The sequence below is a fragment of the Zonotrichia leucophrys genome, chromosome 11 (genome assembly GCF_028769735.1).
Source record: "Zonotrichia leucophrys gambelii isolate GWCS_2022_RI chromosome 11, RI_Zleu_2.0, whole genome shotgun sequence".
Lineage (NCBI taxonomy): Eukaryota > Metazoa > Chordata > Aves > Passeriformes > Passerellidae > Zonotrichia > Zonotrichia leucophrys.
In genome coordinates, this window is record NC_088181.1 from 51,663 (window position 1) to 75,012 (window position 23,350).

Consider the following 23,350-nt stretch of genomic DNA (forward strand, 5'->3'; position numbering starts at 1 on the left):
TCCATGCAGCAATATAATCGATACGCAAATTTTCAAGGCTTGAAAATTTGCGAAGTGATCTTCACAAATTGCTTATAGTTGTACAGAGAGAGGATAACGGTATGGAGTGCGGTGGCAGGACCAAGCGTGCACTTATTCTTTGTCACAGTATTAGAACACAACAGGGACAGCATTAAAACGCTATTTCCACTGTGATTCCACTGAAAGTTTCTTCATATCCTTTGGTTCTTGCAATCCAAGCAAACATTACATTCAAGTATCTGATTGTAAATATTGCCATTCCAAATAAACCCCTATGAAATCTATCAATAAATGAAGTTTCCATTTAAGCCTTTTACAACACAGCTGCTGCAGTTGCCCCACCTTTTGGAAAACTTGTATGGTAAGATTGAAAACATCAAAAGAAGTCTGAAAAAAAATATACAACTGCAAAACAACTTTAAAGAAGAAAGTCAAGTGAAGGAATTTACTATTTACTTTGTTCCATATATACAAATAAAGAACTGTGATTCTTAAATACTTAAAGCATGAAAAAAAGAAGCGAAGTATTATCAATAAACAGACATCTTTGAGAATCCATCTTTTAATAGAAAGTGCTTAAATTATATTCTTAAAACAATGCTGTGAGCAGCACAGTAACAGGCTGACAAAGTATCATGCTGTCTTTTTTTTTTTTAATATGTAAAAAACTCAGGGGAAAAAAAACTTCTTACATTAACAGAAAAGGAGCAGACGAAAAGATAAAGTCATCAGCCAAGGATTTTCCAATTACTATATGCTGTGCAGTATAGAAATATTCAAACAACTACCTTGCCCCAACTCCCCAGATCTCTCAAAAATGTCTCAGTGCTTTGGATTAAATGATGACCAGCTGAATTGATTTTGTCGTCTTGGCAACACCAGATCTAATGTCAGATCTCTTTGTTCTTTTTCTGAATCCACTAGCTGATAACCAAGACTGTTTATAGCCCCTTTGCAAACTTCCTGTATTTTCTTAACTTTCTGAAAGGAAAGAACATTTCTCCAGGCCTGTGAAACACTAACTGCATCTCGGGATGTTATTTTGAAGGCTTCTTTTTTTTTCCCCGGTCCCTGTCCATGAGTGATATTATAAACCCAGCTTTTGAGCCTGGGAGTCAAACTAAGATCTGCAAATTTATACATTTCTGAGATTTCTGATAATGGATCTCTTACCAGATCTTCAAAACGGACCATTAAATAGCGATCTTTCAGGAAATTAGGTGGTTTTAGAGTTGCTGTTTCATAAATCTGAACATGACTTCTACAAACCTCTTGCATTACTTTGTATTTGCTATCTTCCACTTTAGTGCCATTGGTACTCAAGACAATTCCATTGTCACGGGCTAACGCTTTCACGGATTGTTCCCGTGACTTAACGACTGCCCTGGGGTCACGGACCAGGTGAATAATTTTGAGATTCAGGGATGGATCAGTGAGGAGGGGGTATAGGACCTTCAAGTCAAAGAATCTAACTTCCTTGATGACAACATGGCTGTAAGTTTTACAGGCTTCCTCCACCTTGCTGAATGGATACCGTCCACAAAGAGTCTTGCATGCCAGTTCACTGGTTATGTCGGTACGTTGAAAAGAGTCACAAGCAGGAGCTGAACACAGAGCCCGACTTGCTGCCCACTGGAAAAGATCAGATAAGTTTCTTTTCCAAGGCATGTAAGCATCAAACACAGACATGTCACACAGAAAGACCGACCTGACTAAATCCCGCACTGCCATGTGTAAGACTTTGGCACTGTTCTGGTACATTGTAACCCACACGTGCCATGCAGGCTCCATCAGGTAGAAGACACTGGGGTGCTGGCTGAAAAGTTGACCAACAAAAGAAGATCCTGACCGCCAAGAGGAGAGAATAAGTATGTGGACTTGTGATGGTTTCTCCTCAGACTGAGGCATGAAGCTACTGTACCGGGCATACATGAAGAGTAAGAATCCAGTCTGAACTGTAACAAAAATTATAACAATTGTGCTAGGAATCCGAATCCTTGCCATTCTCACCGAGGAAGAGTAATGAAAAAAGCTGAAAAAGAGAAGGGAGATACTGGTCAACCATTGCTCCTGTGGCACAATAACAATACAACACAACTTAGGCAATACAAAGTCTTGCATTAGTAAAACCTTTCTTCAAATGTGCATGTATGTAAGTGGCATTAACTGCTTCCTTAATCAGCTGCACTTGGGGATGATCACTGCAGGTGACAACTGTTGGGAAAAAAAAGGAAGTAATGTGTGACAGTAAGACCACTGCAGAAATAAGAAAACAAGTAAATGCTCAATTTTGAAGAAAACCTTGGGTTGATGCAGCTCAACCCTTGGATTAAAAAAAAAAAACAAAACAAAACTACAAAATACACAAGGCCCTCAAATTGAACACTGGTAAACACTGCACTAAAAAAATAAGAAAAAAAAAAGTTTCTGACTCCCTCAACTGTATTTCTATTTCAATTTAACATTACAAGGTTTTCTATCCCCTAAAAGGAGGAGATGCGAACATTGGTAGCTGTGGGTGCTGAAATAAAAATCATCTAATGTGAGTGCTGTACCCCACAGTGACCACAGGGTGCCACACCAATTGGTGTTTGTCCACAACCCTCTATTTTCCAAACCACAGAAGGCAGAAGATGGATGAAAACTCACAACCTGAAGCCACACCTGGCCACAGGTGACAAAATTTAAAAGCTCCTGACACGTATCTTTGGTCTGGAGCGCATACATCCCAAGACGGAATACGCTGAGTTTGCATTCAAGAATTACCAGTTTGGGAGTTAGATTTGTCTGCATATAACTCCTAGAAAATGTTAGGCATGTCAAGCCCAAGTGGATTTCTGCTTTACTTTGCAGTCGAAGTTCAAGACACATGCACCCCCTCCCCCAGCTTTTTACTAGAGATTTTTGGCACCTACCCTTTTGTGCTCTCACTCATGCAGATTCCACTTGCAAGCAGACAGTAAATGTCAGCAGGCAAGGTAAAGGAAAGTAAGACTCCTCATGTATGCAGATCATCTCAGAAGTTCTACAAATACCTATTTGTTATCTAGCTGCATTTGCAATTACAATTCTTTTCTTGTTACAGTGAAAGACGCATTTTTCAACACACTCTGAACTCTTGAAAGAAAATCATGCAGACTAGTAAACAAAGATATATTCATTTGACATAATAAATTGAATTAAATGATCACCCATTACAAAACCTTTATGTACACTGCATATTAAAAATGTGAAACTCTGCTTCAAAATTCTGTAGCAGCAAAAGTGTACAGGAGTTCAACAAATAATCACATTGATTTAAAATAAGTAAGGGAAGAAAAGCCTTCCAAGGACTGTTAAAGGCAAAAATGAGGCTACAGCCCATGGCTTAGCAATTCCCTAAACCATGGACAGTATACATGGTATTGTATACCATGTATACAATACAGTATACATGGTATACTGTATTGCAGTGACCTGCTACAAGAAACAAGGCTTAATGTATTACTTCCTCCTTAGCAGTCTGCTACTTGCTACTCTCAGGCACAAGAGCAAATAGATAAATCCTTAGTTTAGTTCAGCTTGGCCATTCTTCATAGATAAAATCTGCCTTGTTCAAATACTGATTTTTTTGCATATTACATCTTCAGAAGCATCTATAAGTTTGTCTGTTCTGTGAGGATCACCAGCAATCCAGCAGCCTGCACTGACACTTCACCAAACAAAGGGGATGAAAGAATCTAAGCTGAAGTCAAAGCTGAAGTTTCATTTTCTAATTGAAAGATTTTTCTTGAAACAGGCTCTATGCCTGAAAGTCAGCCAGACACAACTACCTTGGATCTTTTTCCTGAGTACAAAACGTGGGTCATTATCTACACTAAGACTGCATTCTGCAGCTCCTTGCAGTCTCACTTATTATGTAGCTTTCAGAAACTCAATTATGCTTTTTAAAGAATAAATGTGCTTCCACTCTAGCACAGTTCTAACACAGAACTGTTGCTCCACTCTAATCATGCTGCAGAGCTGCAACACGAACTGCTCTTTACATGTTATTAGCAGAGTGCGGGAGACTGAGGAATAAAAGCCAAAAGCTGTTTTTTACATTCACTTTTGCCTTGACTCTCTCAGACCTCTCCTTGCTCCAGTTCCCAGGCAAGTAGTGTTGCAGACAACACTGTGCCAAGGAAAACACAGATAACGTGAGTATTAGTCCACAATATGTGTCTGAACTAACAAGACTCAAGCACTACAAATAACATCAAATGACTACAGCTACACTTCATTACGATAGAAACTGCAAGAAAAAGGTGCAATGCCAAAGTAAAACACTAAGTAAATACCAGTTTTCTATATTTAAGATTAATTTTCTTTCCTTTTAGAAAAGTTGGAGTGTTTCTAAGGAATATACACACATGTAGACACCATCAAATAAAGAGCATAATTACACAGGAAAATACAGCATCTGTAAAGTATTCTCTTGTGTGGCTTCCAGTGCATAAGGCCAAATATACCACTTTCTCTGTGAACAGTGCCCTTTATTTCTGCACTTCTCCTCTTGGGCATGTGTAATTCTGTTTACTTACCCCTTTTAATTGCATTCTGCAGTTAAGGTGATTTTAGCCCAGGTTAAACTCTAGGGTTATTCCCCTAAAGTACATATAACCCCTAAAGGTTAATTTTTTTAACCCAACAAGGTCTTCTGTGATTTTTGATGAACTTTAGCTGAGGCAGAAAGCAGCTGTTATAAAGCCCCTTCTCATAGAGTCGCTGAAGATCTATATATGTATCTATATATATGTATCTACATATTTATAAATCTACTGAATAGATTACATTATATCATTGCCTTAGTTGTGGACCTGGCATTGTTGGATAAACAGTTGGACTTAATGATCTTGAAGGTCTTTTCCAACATAAATGATTCTACAATTCCAAATGTGAGGAACGGGACCTCGCGATACAGGCTACTTCTGATCCTCCACCTGTTCCACTGCAGGACTCGCTAGATGGTGCTGTTAGGCAAGCTTGCTCTTTCAGCACAGAAAGGCAATATGCCAAAACTGCACACTGAAGCTCCATGCTGAAACACTAGTCTGTGACTTGCTTTGCATTGCCTCTTTCTGCTAGTGCCCTCCTCCACCAACAGCTCAGTGGCTCTACCTGCTCATCCCAAACTCCTCTCCAGAAAGCAAAATTGGGGTTTGTTACACCCCCTTTTATCCTGCTTTGTTCCACATAAGTGCTTCCTCGTAGTGCACCTGCCTGACTATAGCATGCCTGCCAACTGCAAACATGGGGGGAAAAAGGAGAACCAGCAGAGGGGCCGGATGTTTTAGCATTACCACCACTTCAGCTGCCATCTCAGTGACAAAATCAGACTGACCCCAAGTGGCAAGGGAGCTACAACAAGCAGAAAAACAGGCTGTAACAGGCCTCAAGTTGCAGCAGACGGCACTCCGACACCTCATACATCTCTCAGCTGAGACACATGAAGTATGGCAACACTCAGTAGCATCACAATACATGTTTCTGTAAGTAATGAACACACCTTACTATAAGTTATTTTACGAACAGTTACACTGTTATTCTTTTTCTGTGATAGTAGTAGTACTTCTTTGGTGATACTATTTCTTCAAGGAGAGCTCCGGTAAAGAGAATCATCAGAAGTCTCTCAAATTCCTGAGGCACAATCATCCCTTCACAGGGCAATGCAAATTTTCAAAATGTGATCTGAAAAGCATTAGCTTATATGGTTTAGTTGCCAGTCCTGAATCAAGCTCTGTTCCTGGGCTTGCCTGCTAACAGCTACTAATGGAAAGAAGATCCTACACTAGATGAGCCCTGGGACAATTCCACAACAACTATTCTTACATACTGTCCAAAGAAAATTAATTATACAAACTGGCCAACAGAGCAGTCATTTTCTTCATGACTTAAACTGTCTCTGATAGACTGCTGAGCTGCAGGGCCACTAGTATCTGCTTGCCAAGAAACCAGATACATAACAAAAAGCTATCCAGTTTTACTAAGCAGGGTAAAAATACAGTCAGTGATAGTACTGATCCCAAAAAGATCTCATTTCTAAGATGAGCACTTTTCAGACCCAGAAAGGCAGAAAAGAAGGAAAAAAATTGTTCACTGGATGATCATTTAGCTCGTGCTTCTAGGGACTTTTATTTGTTTGTCACGTAAGACATATAATGTTGGAATCAAGTCATCAGATTTTTTCAGGTCAGCTCTGAAGGGAGTAGCGTTTCTTAGTAACTTCCTTTCAGCACAGAATTCAACCTGAAGAGACTTAATCGAGTAGCAAAAACTAACTTTATAGCTGGAAAAGACCCTCCTATTAAACTGCAATTTTTTTTCTGGGATATTAAAAAGACTGTAGAAAGACAGAAAGAGTGCCTCATATTAGAGCTGTCAAAAAACATGCTCTGTCTTTGAGCTTTGGACAAAAGGCTGGGATGAAATACTCCCTTAGAACAAACAATTCTGGGTCTGTTGTGGGAAGACTGAAAAACCAGGCTGGATTAAAGCAAAAACATTTCAGTGAAGAATTACAAATACCTGCTCCCCTACAATGACCTCTGAGCAACTGAATCTCAGCTGTCTTTGTCAAAGTCTTCCCTGGCCATTTTCTGTCTGAGAAAATTTCCAGCATACTTTCATTTTAAACAGTCTGTGCAGCATTTTTAAAGTCAAAGAACTTACAGATTACACAGAAATTACTTCAATTAACATACTCAGTTGTGGGTCCCTTTCAGCTCAGAATATTCTGTGATTCTGTTGATTTCCCAGATTGATTTCTTCCACTGAAAAATGAATAATGCTGCATTATGTGCACAACCTTTTGTTACCCAAAAATGACTGTCCTGTATGCTGACCTTTCTGAGCAATCATTCGAGATGAATGTAATTAGGGTTATTCTCTTATGTACTTAAAATTCACCAAATGCAACAATACTGACTGTAAAAAGAATGATAACAGTGAATGCCATCACGCATTTTATAGAATTAATAGGAAAACGTTTATTCATGGCATGATAAATAGAGCAAAGATCACCTGAAGGTCTACTTCTCCTCATCAAATTTACTCACTGCATTCTTCACCTATCAGATATTGCACCAATGCAATCACCACCAAAATAGGTTCTGTGAGCTAACGTTAGAAACATAGTTTGCTACTCAAAAAAGTAAAATTCTGGAACACGAGAAAGCTGGTCAAAGAATAACACACAACAATATTACTAGTAATTCTTGCAGTAAATCACCCCACTGACAAAACATCACTTTCCAGTATTCTTATGCAGGTAGAAATCACACATCTTCATAAGGCAGAAGCTTACTGTATCAACAATATGCAGATTGGTATTTGAATGGGTACAGAAAAAGTTTGTTTGGAGGGTGTGTTCTAGGATCACTGGTAGTCCTAAAAGTTAAAAGACTTTCCGATATTAAATAGGTGAAACTCATAAGCCCGCCCAATTTTTTTAAAATAGCATAGCAAAGCCACAACTAAAATAATAAAATACAGTAAATGTACTGTAGTAATTCTGAATTATAACATTATATTAGCATTTCAGGTGATACTGCTAATTCAGCTTTTGGAAATATACTTCTTTTTAGAATCTAGTACTAAATGAGATTTGAAGAATTGTTTCCAGGAAATCATCACAGTTAAAGACTTTATAATACAATGAAACATATCATCCATTTAATTATATGATCATTAAAGTTCTTTTTCTAAAAGGTACTGTTTCCTTTGGGAGATTTAAAAATATTTTTAGAGTTAGATAAAGTCGTCCAGCCAAAGCGAATGGCAGTGTCAAAGCATAGCCTTATAATACCTATTTCTCTATGCACTGCAGCTGAAGATCACAAAGTGTTTTCAGCTACTAGAATTGCTGGTGTTCAAGAAATGAGGTCTGCTTAGCTGCAGCTTTTGTTAGGAATTTTACGATAGCAAAACTGGCGTGCCAAAGAGACACCGGCAGTGACTGAATGCTATTCACTTACTTGAGACTCTGTCGGCACTGCTACAATAGCGTCCTCAAATTCAAACAGTCCGAGGACGATTGGACTGAGGTGCGCCCTGTGTGCCTCACTTGAAGCAACTGTTGCAGCTAAGAAATACTGACAAATGCTTCCGATCAGCATGTCACCTTCACCTAGAAAGAGGCGGGACACAACAAAAAATGGGAAGGCATTTCCTGAAATGATGGGAAGTTCTCTAAACTCTCTCATCTCCAACTAAACGAAACCACCTTAACCTGAATCAGCCACGTTCCACAGGGAAAAGGAAGAAGAAGAAAAAAAAAAAAAAAAAAGGGGGGGAGGGGGAGGCGGGGCGCAGAGGAAAGGAGAGAGATGGAAGAAAATAAAACAACCCCCCAAAAACCCACCTAAAATAACCAGGCTGATTTTCGACAGCTTTACCTCTATCGGTGCGACATCGGCTCCGCCGTAACTGGTATCACCGCTAGTCCGCCGCCACAGGCAGGGGCGTGCGTAACCAGCTCAAAAACATCTCCTTTTTAAAGTACCGTTGTTTGAGACCGGAAAAAAAAAAGGTCTGACAGGGCCTTCCAATGCCGCGGCATAACCGCACCCCCACCCGCATCAGCCTGTCCGTACCTTGTCGCCGCCTCCCGCCACCGCCGCGGCTCCGAGCTGCCGACAGGGACAATGAACCCCTTTCAGACGTGGCCGAGGCGCCGGGGCAGCGGGAGGAGCCCGAGCAGCCGATCCGCCCGCCCCCGGAGCATCCCCGGGCAAAGGCGCAGCCCGGCAGAGGCGGGCCGCTGGCCTGTCCCGCCCCGCAGGGCCCCGGCCGGCCCGCCCAAACCGGCTCGCGGCAGCGCCGCAGCCCCCCGCGCCCCGCCGCCTCTCCTCCGCGGGGTCCCGCGCGCCTCGGGCCTTCCCGCCGTCGCAGCCCCCTCCACCCCGGCCCAGCACCCAGCACCCAGCACCCCCAGGCGAACAGAGCTCGGCGCGGCCGCGTCCCGCCCGCCTCGTGCGAGTGGACAGAGAGGATAATACCCCCTGCAAAACGGGCTGCTTCGTGAGTTAAAAAGTTGCGAGGTGGTTTCTTTCCTCCTAGTTCTACCTCTTGAAACACGCCCGAAGCATGGCTTCTTAAACGGCCATGTAAGAGCCGTGTTCCAGTTTATGGATCGGACTTTTAAGTTAAAGCTGCTTTCTTTTTCCTTCTTACAGAACCTTGATTAATCCTAGCGAGCCACCGTGTCCTTTCTCAATGACGAGCATTTAGATTGCTCTGTCATATGCATACAGAAAAGATCTGTATAGTAGAACTGTGGTGCATGGTGGTGGTTTTGACTTTTTGTGTTGCCTAGCAAGCCGAAGGAAGAGTCCTTGCAGATAGCTTTCTGAGAAAGGCTCTTCCTTCCTAAGCCTCTTCTAACGCTGGTTGCAGTGGATCCTCAGGTACGTATTTTTCCCCTGTAGTTGTTTGTTGCTTAAGCTATAAAATCTTGCTTTTTTTCTATTGCTTGGTTACTTACAAAAGCAGAATGTCTCTTCAAGCTCGAGAAAGGAGTCAGAACTGTGAACCAAGAACTACGGTCAGTATAAAAATCATCTAGGAAGTGACTACAGCAGAGGTATCACAGGGTTTTCTCTCTGCTGTGGTAACAGCTGCCTTTATGGCTCCTATTAGTCCCAGTCATGAAAGATCTCTTTGACAAGAAATAGAAGGATGGCTTCAGGTCATATTAAACAATTAAATGCCACCTGCAAGTAACTAACTCTTTTGATTGCCTCCTTTTAATGTATATAGTTCTTTGCTTACATTACTGTAGAGGATTTTTTCCAGTTTTCGCCATCTGAAGGAAAAGAGAAACTTAAGGATATTTTTCTCTGTATTTCTGGAACTAGGCCTGATCTCCGTTTCTTATTTCACATGCATTCACTGAACTGTTGCTCTCAGCAGCATCACTTGTTCAAACTTAATGTGAAAGGCTACAACAGGAGAAAAAAGTGAGAGAGGGATTAATGGAGTCTCCCAGGACTGTGGCTTTCAGGCATTAGTCTCTTCTGTGTTTCTGTTGCTACCTAAAAAGACTTCTGTTCACCTTGGAAGAAGATTCTTATGCATTCCATTTTTGTGGGAGTAGAACACTCAAACCCTTAAATTGCGGTCCTGTGGTCTCTCCAGAGATTTCTACCCCTTGCTCATGTCCCCCTTAATGCTTGTGCAGATGTAACAAGTTCAGTCAGAGAACTGACTTGTCTGAAAAAATGATTATATATTTGGTAAAGATCATCTTCACTATAATCAACTCATGCAGTCACACAAACACCATTACTGCTGCAAGGGAGAGCACACCAAATGTACACTAGCAGGAGATAGGGGGGAAACAAGCTCACAGCCCCCTTCGTTCATGCTGTGCAGTGGCTAGAAGCACAAAAAAGCAGCAGACAGTTGTTTTGACTCTGGAGATGTCGATACGAAGCCAGTTATCAGTAGCCCTACGCTGCCACGTAGAGACTTCAAAGATCCAAGAGCAAACTGGAGACTTCTGGAAAAGGTAGCTCTCCCAGCCGCCAGGATGTTCAATTCTAGAGGATGATGGCCTAAAGATGGCCTACTGCTCAGCTGCTCTTTCATATTTCATAGCTGTACTGTGTCTTAACAGTTTAAAAGAACCAAAGACACTTGGATTTTTTTGGAGAATTCTAGCATCTAGAATTGTTTTAAATTCTAGATTTACATGTCCTGCCATAACACTGCTTTGCTATAATTAATTCTTTAATAAAAAACTGAAAATATAATGGAAATTTTGTTGTTTTCTCTTGTAAGCTTGCCTAGCATAAAAAGTAAGCCCAGAAAAATAAGATAAAATAATCTTCCCTATGACCACCACCATCAAGAATGAGGGACATAGTTTTTCAATGTCTACTAGGTGATTATAATCTTTATCTGTTCTAAACAATTTAAGCTCTGAAGGTAATTATTCACTTGCTTTGAAACTCTGAGGCTTCCCCGGCAGAAATTTTTGCTAGTTTTCTTTCAATAGATATAAGGATTCTCTGTTTCACTATTCACAATTCACAATTAATAGTCACATGCTACAGTAATACCAGTAGTAAATGGTTGTGCAAATTTTGCACACACTATCACCCAAAACCTGATTTCTCACATCAACCTTGAATTTATTCATCATCCAATTTAATAATTAAATTGCTGATTAAGTATAGTCACAGTTACAGAAGTGCATCTCTGACCTTAACTCATCCCTGCAGTTTTCCACTTCATGGTGCACATACATAAATGCATGTACAAATAACTCTTGACAACTCTAAGAGTGCAGTGAATTGATTTACAAGAAGTAAAATCAGTTAATGTTGTTACTTTTAGCGTATTTTTATTTTCAGTTTTCAAAATGGTTTTTAACGCATATTCCAGTTGCAAAAAAATAACTAGGCTGTTTTTTACTGTCAAATATATAAACTTTTCCAGCTCCAAAGCAGTGTTCCTAAAGAAATTAGGTGAATTAACATGTATTTTAAAAAACAATGCACAAACAGAGCATACTTAAAATATACTTACAAAATTCTGACCTTCTGAAGTAAGAAGTGTATAGAGAATAAAATCAGGTAACTATTTTTGAATGGCATTTCTATAAAGTCTTCTCAGGTATCTCTTCAGGACTGGTGCTGTTTGTAGGATAGTACTGGAGATACAGGCAGAACTGGGGATACTGGAATTGTAGTCAACACCTGATTCTGGAACAAAAATGTCTTAATCCTACCGAACACCCAAAGAAAGATAAGGAGGATGCTGACATACTGGATCCAGGCAAATTTCATAATTTCCCAAAATCCTGGCTGATATTTAAGGAAAGTTAAGGAGTGTTAATAGAGAACCTTCTGATGCTACCATTGCAATATCTAAACAAGGAAACTCATAGGCAGAAAGGCACAAACCTTGTTAAGACATCGGTTTGTGTCACAAATGCTAAGCCTCTGAACCACAGAAACAGCTAATAGCCTTCCACCACGGTAGGTAACAAAAGCTGGAGAGAACATCTGTTCTAGAAGACATCTAAACCAATTCTAGGTAAAGTACCTGCTTTGTGCCTGAGTCATCAGGAAGTACTTATTGTTAATATTCAGGCAGGTAAACAAATCTTGTAAGAAGTGTGCTCCATACAGATTCTTCTAAATGCAGACTTGTTCTTGTCTCAGAAGAAGAACAAAGAACATAATCAATGAAGAATTACTTTTTCAAAAGAAAAAAATTCTGGTCTGTCTGCACATGAACAGATGTAACAGCCTCCCACTGCAGGCGTTATTATTTGGTGAGAGGATCTTGCATACAGATTTTTAATCATCTGCTTTAGGTCACAGAATACAGTATCATGCTCTGTGAGTGACATCTGTGACAGATCGGGACAGCAGGTACTGCAAAATCAAAGCAAGATGTACTACAAATATTCCATGACAATAGCTAACAAACTGCTTTAAAGGCCTTTTTAGCAAAGCTGAAAAGCAACACGGGTTACCAATAAAGAAAGGCAAAAAGCGGTTATGAAGGCACAACCATCTGAAGGAATGGACAAATAGGTATTTCATCAGCTCCAGAACTGTAACATTTGCTTAGCTAACAAAAAAAAAAAAGTTTAGCAACACATCTAAGAGAAAACATTTTCATTTGACCTGCACGTGGTGGAGGCTCAAATAATGTAACTCTGTTATGTCACAGTTTGCACAGTTTTTGAAGGATATAAGATAACTTCCACTGGGTAATGAATAGTGGCATTAATGATAAATGGCGTATCCGTTGCTCTTCCAGTCATCCAAACAGGGCTGGGATCTGAAAAGACTGTTGTCACTATAACAGAGAAAGGAAATGTCCAGGTTAAGGGGCTTTTAGGTATTAATACAGAAGTCATATACCCCACAAAACAGCTGGCAATATGCTAACTACTACTGTCCTATAGCTACACATTCAGGCTTACCATTTCTATCCCAATATGCTGCAATGATGTTTGCCAGATCATAGTCACTTGCAAAAGGGCTTGTGCCATTGACCACAGACACCTGTTACAACAAGGAGACACTTTAATTATTCATCCAGTCTTCAAGACAGTAATTCTGAGTTTCTTACACAAAGTAACCATGCCCTTCAAGGAATGAACATAAACATTAGACTGAACATCTTGGCAGAATAACCTCTTCCTTGTAGTCTAACAAGAAAACACCAGTTCAAAACTCTTACAGTTCACTCTGTGCAATAGTACAAATAATTAGGGTGTCAACTAAGAGATACTAGGAGGATTAAGAGATTGGGGTGGGGGGGTTGAATTGATGGGGAAGGGACAAACATTTCCTCACATTGTATCTGGTATCCAGTCCACAGTGGTTAAGTAATTGCCTCTGGTTTAATTTCAAGTCTCCATTCATATAGAGTTGAGACCCTGGCACAGGAGAAAAAAACTGAAGAAAAGCCATGCTCTGCATCACAAATGTTGACATTCTCTGAAATAGTGAACACAAAAAAGGAAAATTTAGCAGGGAGGAGGAGGGACACAATGTACTTTTCTACCTCTTGGTATCTACACATTTTTCTACATGGATTTGATTTTTCTAGGACTCCCAAGTTTCAGATCATCATCTTAGTCTATACAAGAGACCACCAAATAAAAAAATATCACTTTATTAAAAAAGCAAACTACCTTAGCTAATAGCTAACTAACTATTATCTCAACAAAGTTGAGATTCAGTGAAGTGCAATGTCTGTGGCCAATGACCAAAAGTTTTGACTAGCCATAACATGTAAAAAGCAGCAAGGTGACTAAAACACATTCATTGGAGACACACTTTAAAAAAACTCAGCAGTCAAAATCAAGGACTTGTACTCTGCAACAAGAACCAAATAAAGAAGGGAGGTCCTTAGTTCTTATCAACCACTCAGTCTGAAGGAAAATTTCCACATTTACAGTGGGATAAAAAAAAAGTGTTGTGAATATGGTAACTCTCTGTGATACTAATACCTGACCAAATACTTCAGCCCAAAATCAGGACTGTTGGACCTTTATTCTGGGCCTCTGGCTTAAGAATGTTTTCTACACCACATAGCTATGCTTGCTAAGCTTGTCCATCTGCAATCAGCAATACTCTCAAAAGAAACAGCCTAATCTCCCTAGGAAAACAACTTTTTGTCTGTGGCTGCACCCAACGCAGCTCTGTATTACTGCTCCTTTCAGATGTATCCCTGGGTTCTCTGTGTGCTGGTGGCTTACTCTTTGCTTTAAGGTATTACTTGCACTGCCATTTGAGGTACAATGGCAGCAGAACTGCACTGTCTTGTCTTCCTATAACACTTCCTCGTCCCAGTTACAAGATACAGAAGATCCTGGCAGATGATTATTGATGCTTCACGAGCTGTTAGCAAAATGTAAGGAGTTTTAGGCTGCTGCAACAGCCTGACTCCCCACCTCAGAAAATGGTTATGTCAAGACGCAGCAGTTTGTAGGAATGCACATCCTTCTGCCTATTGCAAGAATCTCAGTTATTTTTCAGGTGCCACCCACACTGATACTCACTGTTGTGCATTTCTGTCCTGTACAGTGAGTGCACTACAGCCCAAGAGAATATAAAGCTTTAAAATATTACAAAAAAAAAAAAAAACAAAAAAACCCAAACCCTAACAAAGCATATCAAAATACACAAGAGAGCTAGACTAGGAATGACACAGCAAAGGGGGAGAAAATAAAATATTTTTCAGTAAAACACCTATTTTGGATAGGAATTTCAATTGTGGAAGGTTTCTTTTCATCTTTTGTATAATCACTGCTGGAATTTTACAATAGGTCTATACATCACAACAAACAAAACTAAAAATGCTCACATAAAGCTGGTAGGAAAAGAGTAGAATCAGCTGAACGCCAACTACATGCTCTGTTGGTTGTAATGGAAGTTCCAGTTTAAAATGCAACTGATCCATTTTGCCATCTTGATTTTTGTCTTCTTCTCTCATCTAAATAAATTTTTTTAAAGACAGGAATTTCTGTTAGAAAGAAAACCAAAAAAGTAAAACCCCAGGGGACCCTACAACTGCAGCACGCACATACCAAGGAAGCAAACAGACTGCACAGTTAGGAATGTAATAAAAAGCTACCTATTTACAGACAGAGGACTAGAGACAAAAAGCCAACACTGCTGTCTGTTATACAAGGTCTCACACACCCCTCCAGGGAGGAAAAGTTTACTTCAAGGTCTTTTCTGCCCTAGACCATTCCAACCATCTTCCTTGCATGCCACAAAGCATGCCTTGGTGCTGGATCTTCTGTGTAAGACGCAGTTCAAATATATGACTGATGGTCAGGCTTGTGCCTCCTGCTATTGTAGGATGCCTCTTAAATGGCCTCTGTATGCTGATTCCTGGCGGTAAGCCAAGGCTTGCTACGCTTGCGTGCCAGAGTGTCCAGTACTTCAGCTACTTGCAAAATATAGGAGGGCTCATAAAGAGGCAGACAGAAAAATAACTGCCACTGTGAAATCCCAGAAAGAAAAGTGACTGCAAGGCAGAGATCACGTGTTTCTGAAGGCACATATCTACTTCCAAATCTAGGTGTACCCTGCAGGCTTCACATAATGACAAGCCATGTAGCCAGGACAGAAGGGCACAACTAATTTGATGAAAGTAAACCGACGTGTTCACACAAAGCACCTGCGGTGTTCATGGACCTGGTTTAGTAGCAAAATTGGTAGGGTTTGATTAATGACTGGATTTGGTCTTACGGGCTTTTTCCAAACTAAGTAATGCTACGATTCAGTAACACTGAGAGGGAGTGAAACGGGACTCATTAAAATTCCAGCAAATCCCGATGCGAGGCACAAGGTTATACATAAAGCTGCTGCTACCTGAATGCAGCAGTGCCTGACGGGCCACCCGCTCAAAAGCGCCATCAGCACTCGTGCCCTGAGCCGGCTGCCGGTCCACTGGCCCCACTCTGCAGCCTCGCTTCTCGCCAGTGTTGCCGGGCCGCCCCCGGCAGGCCTACCGACAGGAGCGGGACTCGGAGCCGGTCCTCCTGGAGCCTGTTGAACGCTGGGAATGTGCTCCACGCCAAGAAGCTGCCCGGGCCGGACCCGATGGTGGCGACGAAGAGAGCCTCGTACCGGAAACGAACAGTGGGCTGCTCCAGGTACGCGCTCTGCTTCAGCCAGAAACCTGAGGGCAGAAACAGCACGAGATTTCAGGGCTGCGCCAGACCCGGCCAGGCCGAGTGGGGTCCAGCGGCGCTCACCGTGGCTCCGGTAGGCCACCAGCAGCGGCGGCACATAGGTGAGCGCCGTGATGAGCAACAGCGCCAGTGCAGCGGCGGAGCAGAACCCAGCCCGGTAGCGCGTGTACAGCGCGGGATGCGAGTACAGCTCCACGCCAGCCATGGCGAGCGGCCCTCAGCGCCCGCAAGCACGCCCCCTGCCCGCACTGGCGCCGGCCGCCCCCGCCCGCGCCTTCCCGGGCGGAGCGTCGACTGACGAGACGCCGCGCCAATCAGCGCTGAGGGGACGGGCCCATCAGCCAATGAACGCGCACCACTGCCTCCCGGGTCCGTCGGCGAGATAGCGCCCGGCAGCAGGATGGGGACACACGAATGGGGACACCTGCCGGGACGATGCATCTGTGGAGCAGCTTCGAGTGCCCCGGGAGCCCTGCGGGAGGCTTCGCACCCGGCAGCTGACTCCGCGTCCAGATGCCACAGTCCCTCCCCGCGATCCCCGGCCGGAAGCGCGGCTGCTCAAGCGGTTGCCGGGGAACAGGCGAGCCGGAAGTCCCGCCTGCCGAGCCGCGGCTGTTGTTGTGACAGGGACCGTGACAGCGACAGGCCCGGCACGAGCCCCCGCCCCCCGCACACGGGCCTCGCCGCCTCTGGCTTCGCTCCCTGCCCGCCTGCACCATGAAGTGGATGTTCAAGGAGGACCACGCGCTGGGTAAGGGTGGGTCTGGGCCAGGCGCTGCCTGGCAGCGGCCCCGCTGCCCTCCATCTCCCGTGTCGCCATCTGTCGCGGTCGGCTTCCCCAGGCGGCCGTCTTGTATGTGGGCGGACAGCCGCTGGCGGCCCTTGCCGAAGGGTAGTGCGATGCCCGGGGACGGTCTCCCCGAAAATCTAGAGACCCGCTCGGAGACGGGAATGTGATCGCGCTCCCTGCAGGCTCACGGCCCTGCCGGCGCTGCCCTCTCGGCCTAGGACACCAGCAATATAATTACTATGCAATGACTAATTACGAGTTTTGTTCACAGAGCACAGATGTGTCGAGTCCGCAAAAATCCGAGCCAAATACCCCGACCGTGTCCCGGTGAGTAGCCAAGCCAGCTTCAACAGACTACTTACAGGCAGAGGTAGATACAATGCTTCCATCCTGCCCACTCTGATGAGTTCCTACCAAGAAAATTCATTTTCCATTTTGTGTCCTTAGATGTTTTAAAGAAGTCCAAAACACATATAACTAGTCCAACATTTCCTCCTGTGCCCTAGTGCATATTGAAAAAAATGCTTTCTAAAAACTTTCCAGGGATTTTTATGGTATATCATGGTCCCGCTTTCTTCTAATGGCAATTATATCCCACCAAATACCTTAATTGTCTTGAAAATTGTGCCTGATCCTTAGAAAGATTTTAAAGACTATTGAAACCTTGACCATCTTCCAGCCTGGCTAAATTAGTTAGATGATATCCCTCATGAATTCCACACCTATAACCAGTCATCATGATTAATTTCCCCGTGCAAACCCTGTTTGAAGAGCCAATGCGAGTGGTGACCCCTCCTTTCTTGGAGGAGCATTAATACCTACCAATCTGCTAAATAGTGAATGAGCTCTCTTCTTCTCCCCGCAATCCCTTTTACCATATTTCAGTCTCTGACAAGACCACAGTTCACATCCTTATATAACAGCTAGCAACATGTCCACATTCTCAACTGACTTGCTTGAGTGTAAAATTTCCCACATCCCATCTGACCACATACCAGTTAATGCCACTCCTGCCTCTCACCTTTTGGTAACTTTTCCATTAGTACAGCCCAGAGAAGAATCTTCATTCCCATTGACTTTTTCTGCTGCTCAGTTGCACAAAGTCACAAGATTTTCTCCAGTTGTAATCTGGCGAGCTGATATGATCCATGCTGTTCTCTCTTGACTAACTATTCCCTCACACATAGACTGCAGCATCCTTGACCATACATCTTCACAGTATCCATGTATCCATTTCAAAAATATCCTTGATAACCTATGGGGAAAAAAAACCATAGGAACTCACAGTCATAATGACATGCTGCTGTATCAGGGATGGACAGCAAGGTAAAGACAAATATAGGAATTGAATCTCAAATTGCAGCAATCCTTTGTCCGGACCAGTATGTGTTTTCTGCTTGATGATTCAAATTGAGCCACATACCATTGATACCAAATAGTTGGTGTCAATTTAACAGTCAGAAGTATTTTTCAAACTTAATGTTTCACTTGGAATGTAGAGCTAAGGAATGGAGACCCTGGAACCTTGTGTAAACCCCATTTCCTGACCTGCTGAATTTTTCCTTCAAGAATCACTTTGTGTAGCACAATGAGCATCGGGTCTTTTTCACTAGCAATACTTAATTGTCCTTCCCCCTGCACCTGTTGCTTTTGTTTGGTTTATTTTTGTTTGGTTTTGTTTGTGGCCACCTTGCTATCTTTCCTTGCTGTAGTCAGTTTCTGATTTCCGAGGCAATGATGGAATACTCTAAATGTCAGTTTAGCAGAATACAAAGGTAGCCACACCAGTACCAGTCCTTCGCCTAATGCAGTCCAGGACACTATTAGCCTTACTTGTGTCTAGGGTACACCGCTGGTTCATTTTCAGCTTTGAGTCCACATTGCAGTAATTTCATATCATCAATGTACAAAAGGTTAAGTGATGTGCGTACTTTCCTGTCACAGGTGTCTTTAAGGCATAACACACCTTTTTACCCCATGACTGCCAAACATGGGCGTAGAAAGTTTCAAGTCATTGTGTATATGAACGTAGGTTTCAGTGCAGCTGTAAAATCAGGTTTTACAGTGCTGAGCCAGTTTTACCTCTGATTTGGTTGTGATCAGGAAACCTTTTTTTTCATCCCCTCTACTCACCACTGTAAGCCTGTATGAGCAAACAATCTACCAAAGCCGTCTGTTCATACCAATCCTGAAGAGCCTGACTTTCATACCTGCACTTTACAGGTCATAGTGGAGAAGGTCTCAGGATCTCAGATTGTTGATATTGACAAGAGGAAGTACTTAGTTCCGTCTGACATCACCGTGGCCCAGTTCATGTGGATCATCAGGAAGAGGATTCAACTGCCATCTGAGAAGGCAATATTCCTCTTTGTAGACAAGACTGTCCCACAATCCAGGTGAGAGGCTATTCATTGGTATTCAGAATCATTACAGCAAGCCTGTGCATATTAGAGGGCAAGTAACACTGCTCTTCAAGGCTCATTTGGTGATTTTGGGATATGTTTGTCACATCTTAATCTCACTAAAAGTTTTTTTTCCTCACGAATTTGATAAACATCTTATTTCTTGAGCTAGGCTGAAAAGAAAGGTGACTGAAAATATATTATGATTTACTTCCATGGCACAAGGGTGAGCTTTGGAGTTATGATGTTGTTGCATTTGGTTAAGTGCAAAAACACATACATCATCAATATCAAGAACACAATGATTCTCAGTATAACAAAAAAGGTTGCACATTAAATACTCAATAGCAAATGCCATAAATTATTCTGAAAAAAAACAATAACCTGTCAGTTTACAAAGAAATTGTAACATTACAAACTAGCTGCTGGTTCTTTTTTTTTTAAATTATTTTTTTTCTATGAAAAAATAATTGCAATAGAAAGGTTTTTTGCATTGCTTTTATATAGGAATAACTTTTATTGTTTTCTCCTACATAACAGAATATAGCACAAGCAGCAACTACAACTTTCTACACTAGATACTTTAGTATCATTTAAGGAAGTAGTATGTCATTACATGCCTTACATGTGATATCATTCTTAATACTTAACTGTAAAAGAAAGAGTCCCTCCAGGTACTCCGATACACAACAGGGATCCATGAGAACCATCCTTTTCTGCTTGTTTTCTTTTAACAGTACTGAGAATGCCTATATGTCATCTTTATAACAGTATCACAGAATTGCTAGGCACAGGAAAGGGAGATCCATTGTCTCTTCTCACATGTTCATAATAAGATGTAACATCTCAGCTAGGAAAACAGGGCTTTGATCATTCAGTACTAATGTAAAAATGGTAACTTCTTAACCAATAAACAAAACCACAATCTGTTCATGGTTGCTCATAAACCTCTGTATGAGGAGAGAAGGACGTCAATGATTGGTGATCTATTTACTAATCACCAATTCACTTCCATTTCAAGTACTGCTTACAAATCTTCCCAGCTCCTCTCCTGGGCAGAATGATGTCATTGTTTTCCCTGTCACTCACATCCAGCTCCATCTTTCAGTTCATTAGCCTTTTCTCAGTTTTGGGAAGTCAGAGAAAGGTGAGCTGAGGAGGCTTCATTTGTGCACCCAAGTGATGTCTACTGCTCCAACTATCTGTAAATAGATGGTTGGAGCAGTTGAGCAGCCAAGTAATTGCTAGGGTTTCTTTTTGATTTCAAAATAGAGACCAATTTCCAACAAAATAAGGAAGCATTCTGACAAAGGCATTTGTGAAGAAATAAAGAAAATTTACTCTGCAGAGTCCAGGATCATTTCTCTAAATTAGGTGTCAACTGCTTTTCATTTACACTCATTTTTTTGTATTGTTACCTATACACAGACGTAATAGTTTTAGTTTTTATTGATCCTTGTTTATATGAAGTTCTGACTGTTAACACTGACAACTTGCATGAGCCAAACAAACCATTTCTCTTTTTTTCCCTTTTAAGCTTAACTATGGGACAACTTTATGAGAAGGAAAAGGATGAGGATGGATTCTTGTATGTTGCCTACAGTGGAGAGAACACATTTGGTTTCTGAATGGTGGGGCTTGGCTACTGTATCATCCTGCTGTGTATCTTGTAAATAGCTGATCATTTTCTGTTCTGACATCCTCAGAAGTTCCTTCTATATACATGCATTTGTAACTGGATTTATTTCTTAATATATTGCTAGGTCTTGTTTTATTAGACTGTTAAATTATAAAAAGAAAGTTTTGTTAGTTTTGTGCATTATTTTTTCTCACAGCTATGAATTCCCAGAGCCTCAGTTCTTTGGGGGATACATTTGATGACATTGATTAAATAATAAAGCAAAGTAGTTGGGTTACTAAAACATGAAGAGAAGAACACACATTTCTTCTGTTTTGAGATGTTAATGTAAGAAAAATAAAAAGAATAAATTAGTATTGGAAACACTGGATTTGCTAGCTTATCCAAAGCCAGGAGCAAGATGCTGATCGTGTTGAATTGAGCTGGTATGTTCCTTTCTCAATTAACAAACAAGTACAATAAAAATTCCTGTCACAAACAGGCAGTGCTGTCATTTCTTTACCTTCATTTTGGCCAGAAAGTTACTCATCACATTTACTAGATGCTACACAGCTGCTTCTGTTACTTACTAGACATTGTACAGCTTCTCAAACTTTAGTGTGTGGTTGCTGATACCACTAGGAAGAAACAAGGAGCTCTTTGTAGGTTTCAAAACAAATAGCTTCAGAGCTACTATATCTCACAGCTACTCCTATTTAGAGGCAAGTCCTTGGATTGTGTGGGAGAGGGTGGAAAAATCAGCTAACTGACCTAATTGCACAGTGCTGGAGTTTGTACTCTGATATTAAAGGATAACACTGCATTGAAGGATTAGCATCACTTTGACCTTCCTAAGCCAGCAAGGAAACGCTAAATACAGTTTAGATTCCTGTTAAAAAGTTTTAATTCATTTTCACACTATGTGGTGCCTAAGAATCTAGTTCTTAAAATGCTTCCAGTTATAGTGGAATTTACCACTTCCAAACTTAAATCAAATTAATACTAACTCCAACCCTCGCGACAATACCTTACGCCTAGAATTGTTTAGCTCCGCAGTCATTCACGTGCATTGGCAAAAGGACTCAAAAATGTGAACGTAGAAAACTGTGAAAGGTTGACACTACCCTATTACTGCGTGTTGACACAGTAACTGTGATGCATGTGCTTACTGCATCTGAAAATGCATTTTCAGATGCAGTAAGCACGTGCATCACAGTTCCTCTGTCAACAGTTACATCACAGTTACAAGATCTCAGTAAGCCTTTCATTAGTCAGAGTAGCGCTGCATTGTAAACCACTGCTTTAGGCAACATTCTGTCAGCACTTCCATCCTAAATTACTTCTAACTCCCTTTTTACACATTAATGTTTACTCTTAACAGAATTTTTGATTCAGAATGAAGAAAAGTGGTTTCACCTGTCATTTTCTGAATTACCTCTTATTACTTGAAAATGTTCTGTTTCCTTTATGCTGAAACGGTACCATTTTTCTACACTCACCAAGTAATATTTTTTCTTAGCTGTTAACAGAAGAGTAAGAAACACTTAAAAATGCTGAAGTTAGTTACATGCTAGCAAACAGATCTAAAACCAAGGGAAGATGTTATGATTGAGGTAACTCTTGGATTACCCTTCATAAGCCCCTAAAACCCCCACAAAACGGCTCTCTTTAACATCTCTGTCTTTATTAGTTTAGATTCAGGAGCCCAGATACGCAAGCAGTTCCAGAGAATGTAAGCATAAAAGTTCTACAGCAGTAACTTCACTTTTCATCTGCAGATACATGTTAAATGGCAATAAAATATCAAGAGATTTCCTTTTGAAATTCAGAGGTGAAATGCATCCCTTTAGATAGAACACTCCTGTAAAATTTTACAAAGCATTTGAGCCCATATGATCTTCATTTTCTGTTAACCCTTCAACTGATGCACTGAACAAAAAACAAAGACAGCAACACCTCTATGTGACTTATCTTTAAGCTAAATTGAAATGTTATCTCCAATATAACTAAACCAGTACTGGATGAATTTAGCATTCAGTCAATATTTAGTATATTATTATAGACCATTATCACATTATAGACATTATTATAGACCAAATTCAGACCATTTACATGGTCTTTCCTCAAAAAATACCTTGCTTCTACATGTATATATTTTAGTTGTATGTATTATGTACCTGTTGTTGCTGCAGCCCTCTTATGACATTATCAGATAGTCTGAGACAAAACTCCAATGCCTTTCTTTCCTCCTTGCCAACAGAATTCTGCCCTCAGCCGCACAACCCCGGTTCTTCCTTTCCTCTAATGCTTAATGGATTTATTGCAGA

At 41.3% G+C, this 23,350-nt stretch overlaps 3 protein-coding genes across 7 annotated transcripts; 1 reads left to right on the top strand and 2 right to left on the bottom strand.

Moving 5' to 3' along the window:
- Positions 1 to 429: 429 nt before the first annotated feature.
- Positions 430 to 8,758, bottom strand: LOC135452607 (carbohydrate sulfotransferase 5-like). 3 transcript variants are annotated; one of them, XM_064722880.1, is made up of 3 exons: positions 8,634 to 8,758; positions 8,016 to 8,167; positions 436 to 2,053 (listed from the first exon to the last, which is right to left on the bottom strand). In XM_064722880.1, exon 3 carries the CDS (start codon positions 2,023 to 2,025, stop codon positions 844 to 846), a length of 1,182 nt encoding a protein of 393 aa, XP_064578950.1. In that variant the 5' UTR covers positions 2,026 to 2,053; positions 8,016 to 8,167; positions 8,634 to 8,758; the 3' UTR covers positions 436 to 843. The 3 variants fall into 3 exon arrangements, with proteins under 3 accessions (XP_064578952.1, XP_064578950.1, XP_064578951.1); XM_064722881.1 differs by lacking the exon at positions 8,634 to 8,758 and adding an exon at positions 8,436 to 8,605; XM_064722882.1 differs by lacking the exon at positions 8,016 to 8,167 and having other exon boundaries at positions 430 to 2,053; positions 8,634 to 8,750.
- A 2,606-nt stretch (positions 8,759 to 11,364) lies between these two features.
- On the bottom strand, positions 11,365 to 16,700 carry TMEM231 (transmembrane protein 231). Of its 3 annotated transcripts, none has more exons than XM_064722886.1 (7): positions 16,570 to 16,700; positions 16,031 to 16,200; positions 14,875 to 15,003; positions 13,359 to 13,502; positions 12,983 to 13,064; positions 12,745 to 12,855; positions 11,365 to 11,851 (listed from the first exon to the last, which is right to left on the bottom strand). In XM_064722886.1, the coding sequence occupies exons 1-7, from the start codon at positions 16,652 to 16,654 to the stop codon at positions 11,667 to 11,669; spliced, it is 906 nt and encodes a 301-aa protein (XP_064578956.1). In that variant the 5' UTR covers positions 16,655 to 16,700; the 3' UTR covers positions 11,365 to 11,666. The 3 variants fall into 3 exon arrangements, with proteins under 3 accessions (XP_064578956.1, XP_064578955.1, XP_064578954.1); XM_064722885.1 differs by lacking the exon at positions 16,570 to 16,700 and adding an exon at positions 16,277 to 16,523; XM_064722884.1 differs by lacking the exon at positions 16,570 to 16,700 and having other exon boundaries at positions 15,891 to 16,526.
- A 126-nt stretch (positions 16,701 to 16,826) lies between these two features.
- On the top strand, positions 16,827 to 21,522 carry GABARAPL2 (GABA type A receptor associated protein like 2). The gene is made up of 4 exons (XM_064722888.1): positions 16,827 to 16,964; positions 17,275 to 17,330; positions 19,227 to 19,399; positions 20,943 to 21,522. The coding sequence occupies exons 1-4, from the start codon at positions 16,931 to 16,933 to the stop codon at positions 21,031 to 21,033; spliced, it is 354 nt and encodes a 117-aa protein (XP_064578958.1). The 5' UTR covers positions 16,827 to 16,930; the 3' UTR covers positions 21,034 to 21,522.
- Positions 21,523 to 23,350: the final 1,828 nt, after the last annotated feature.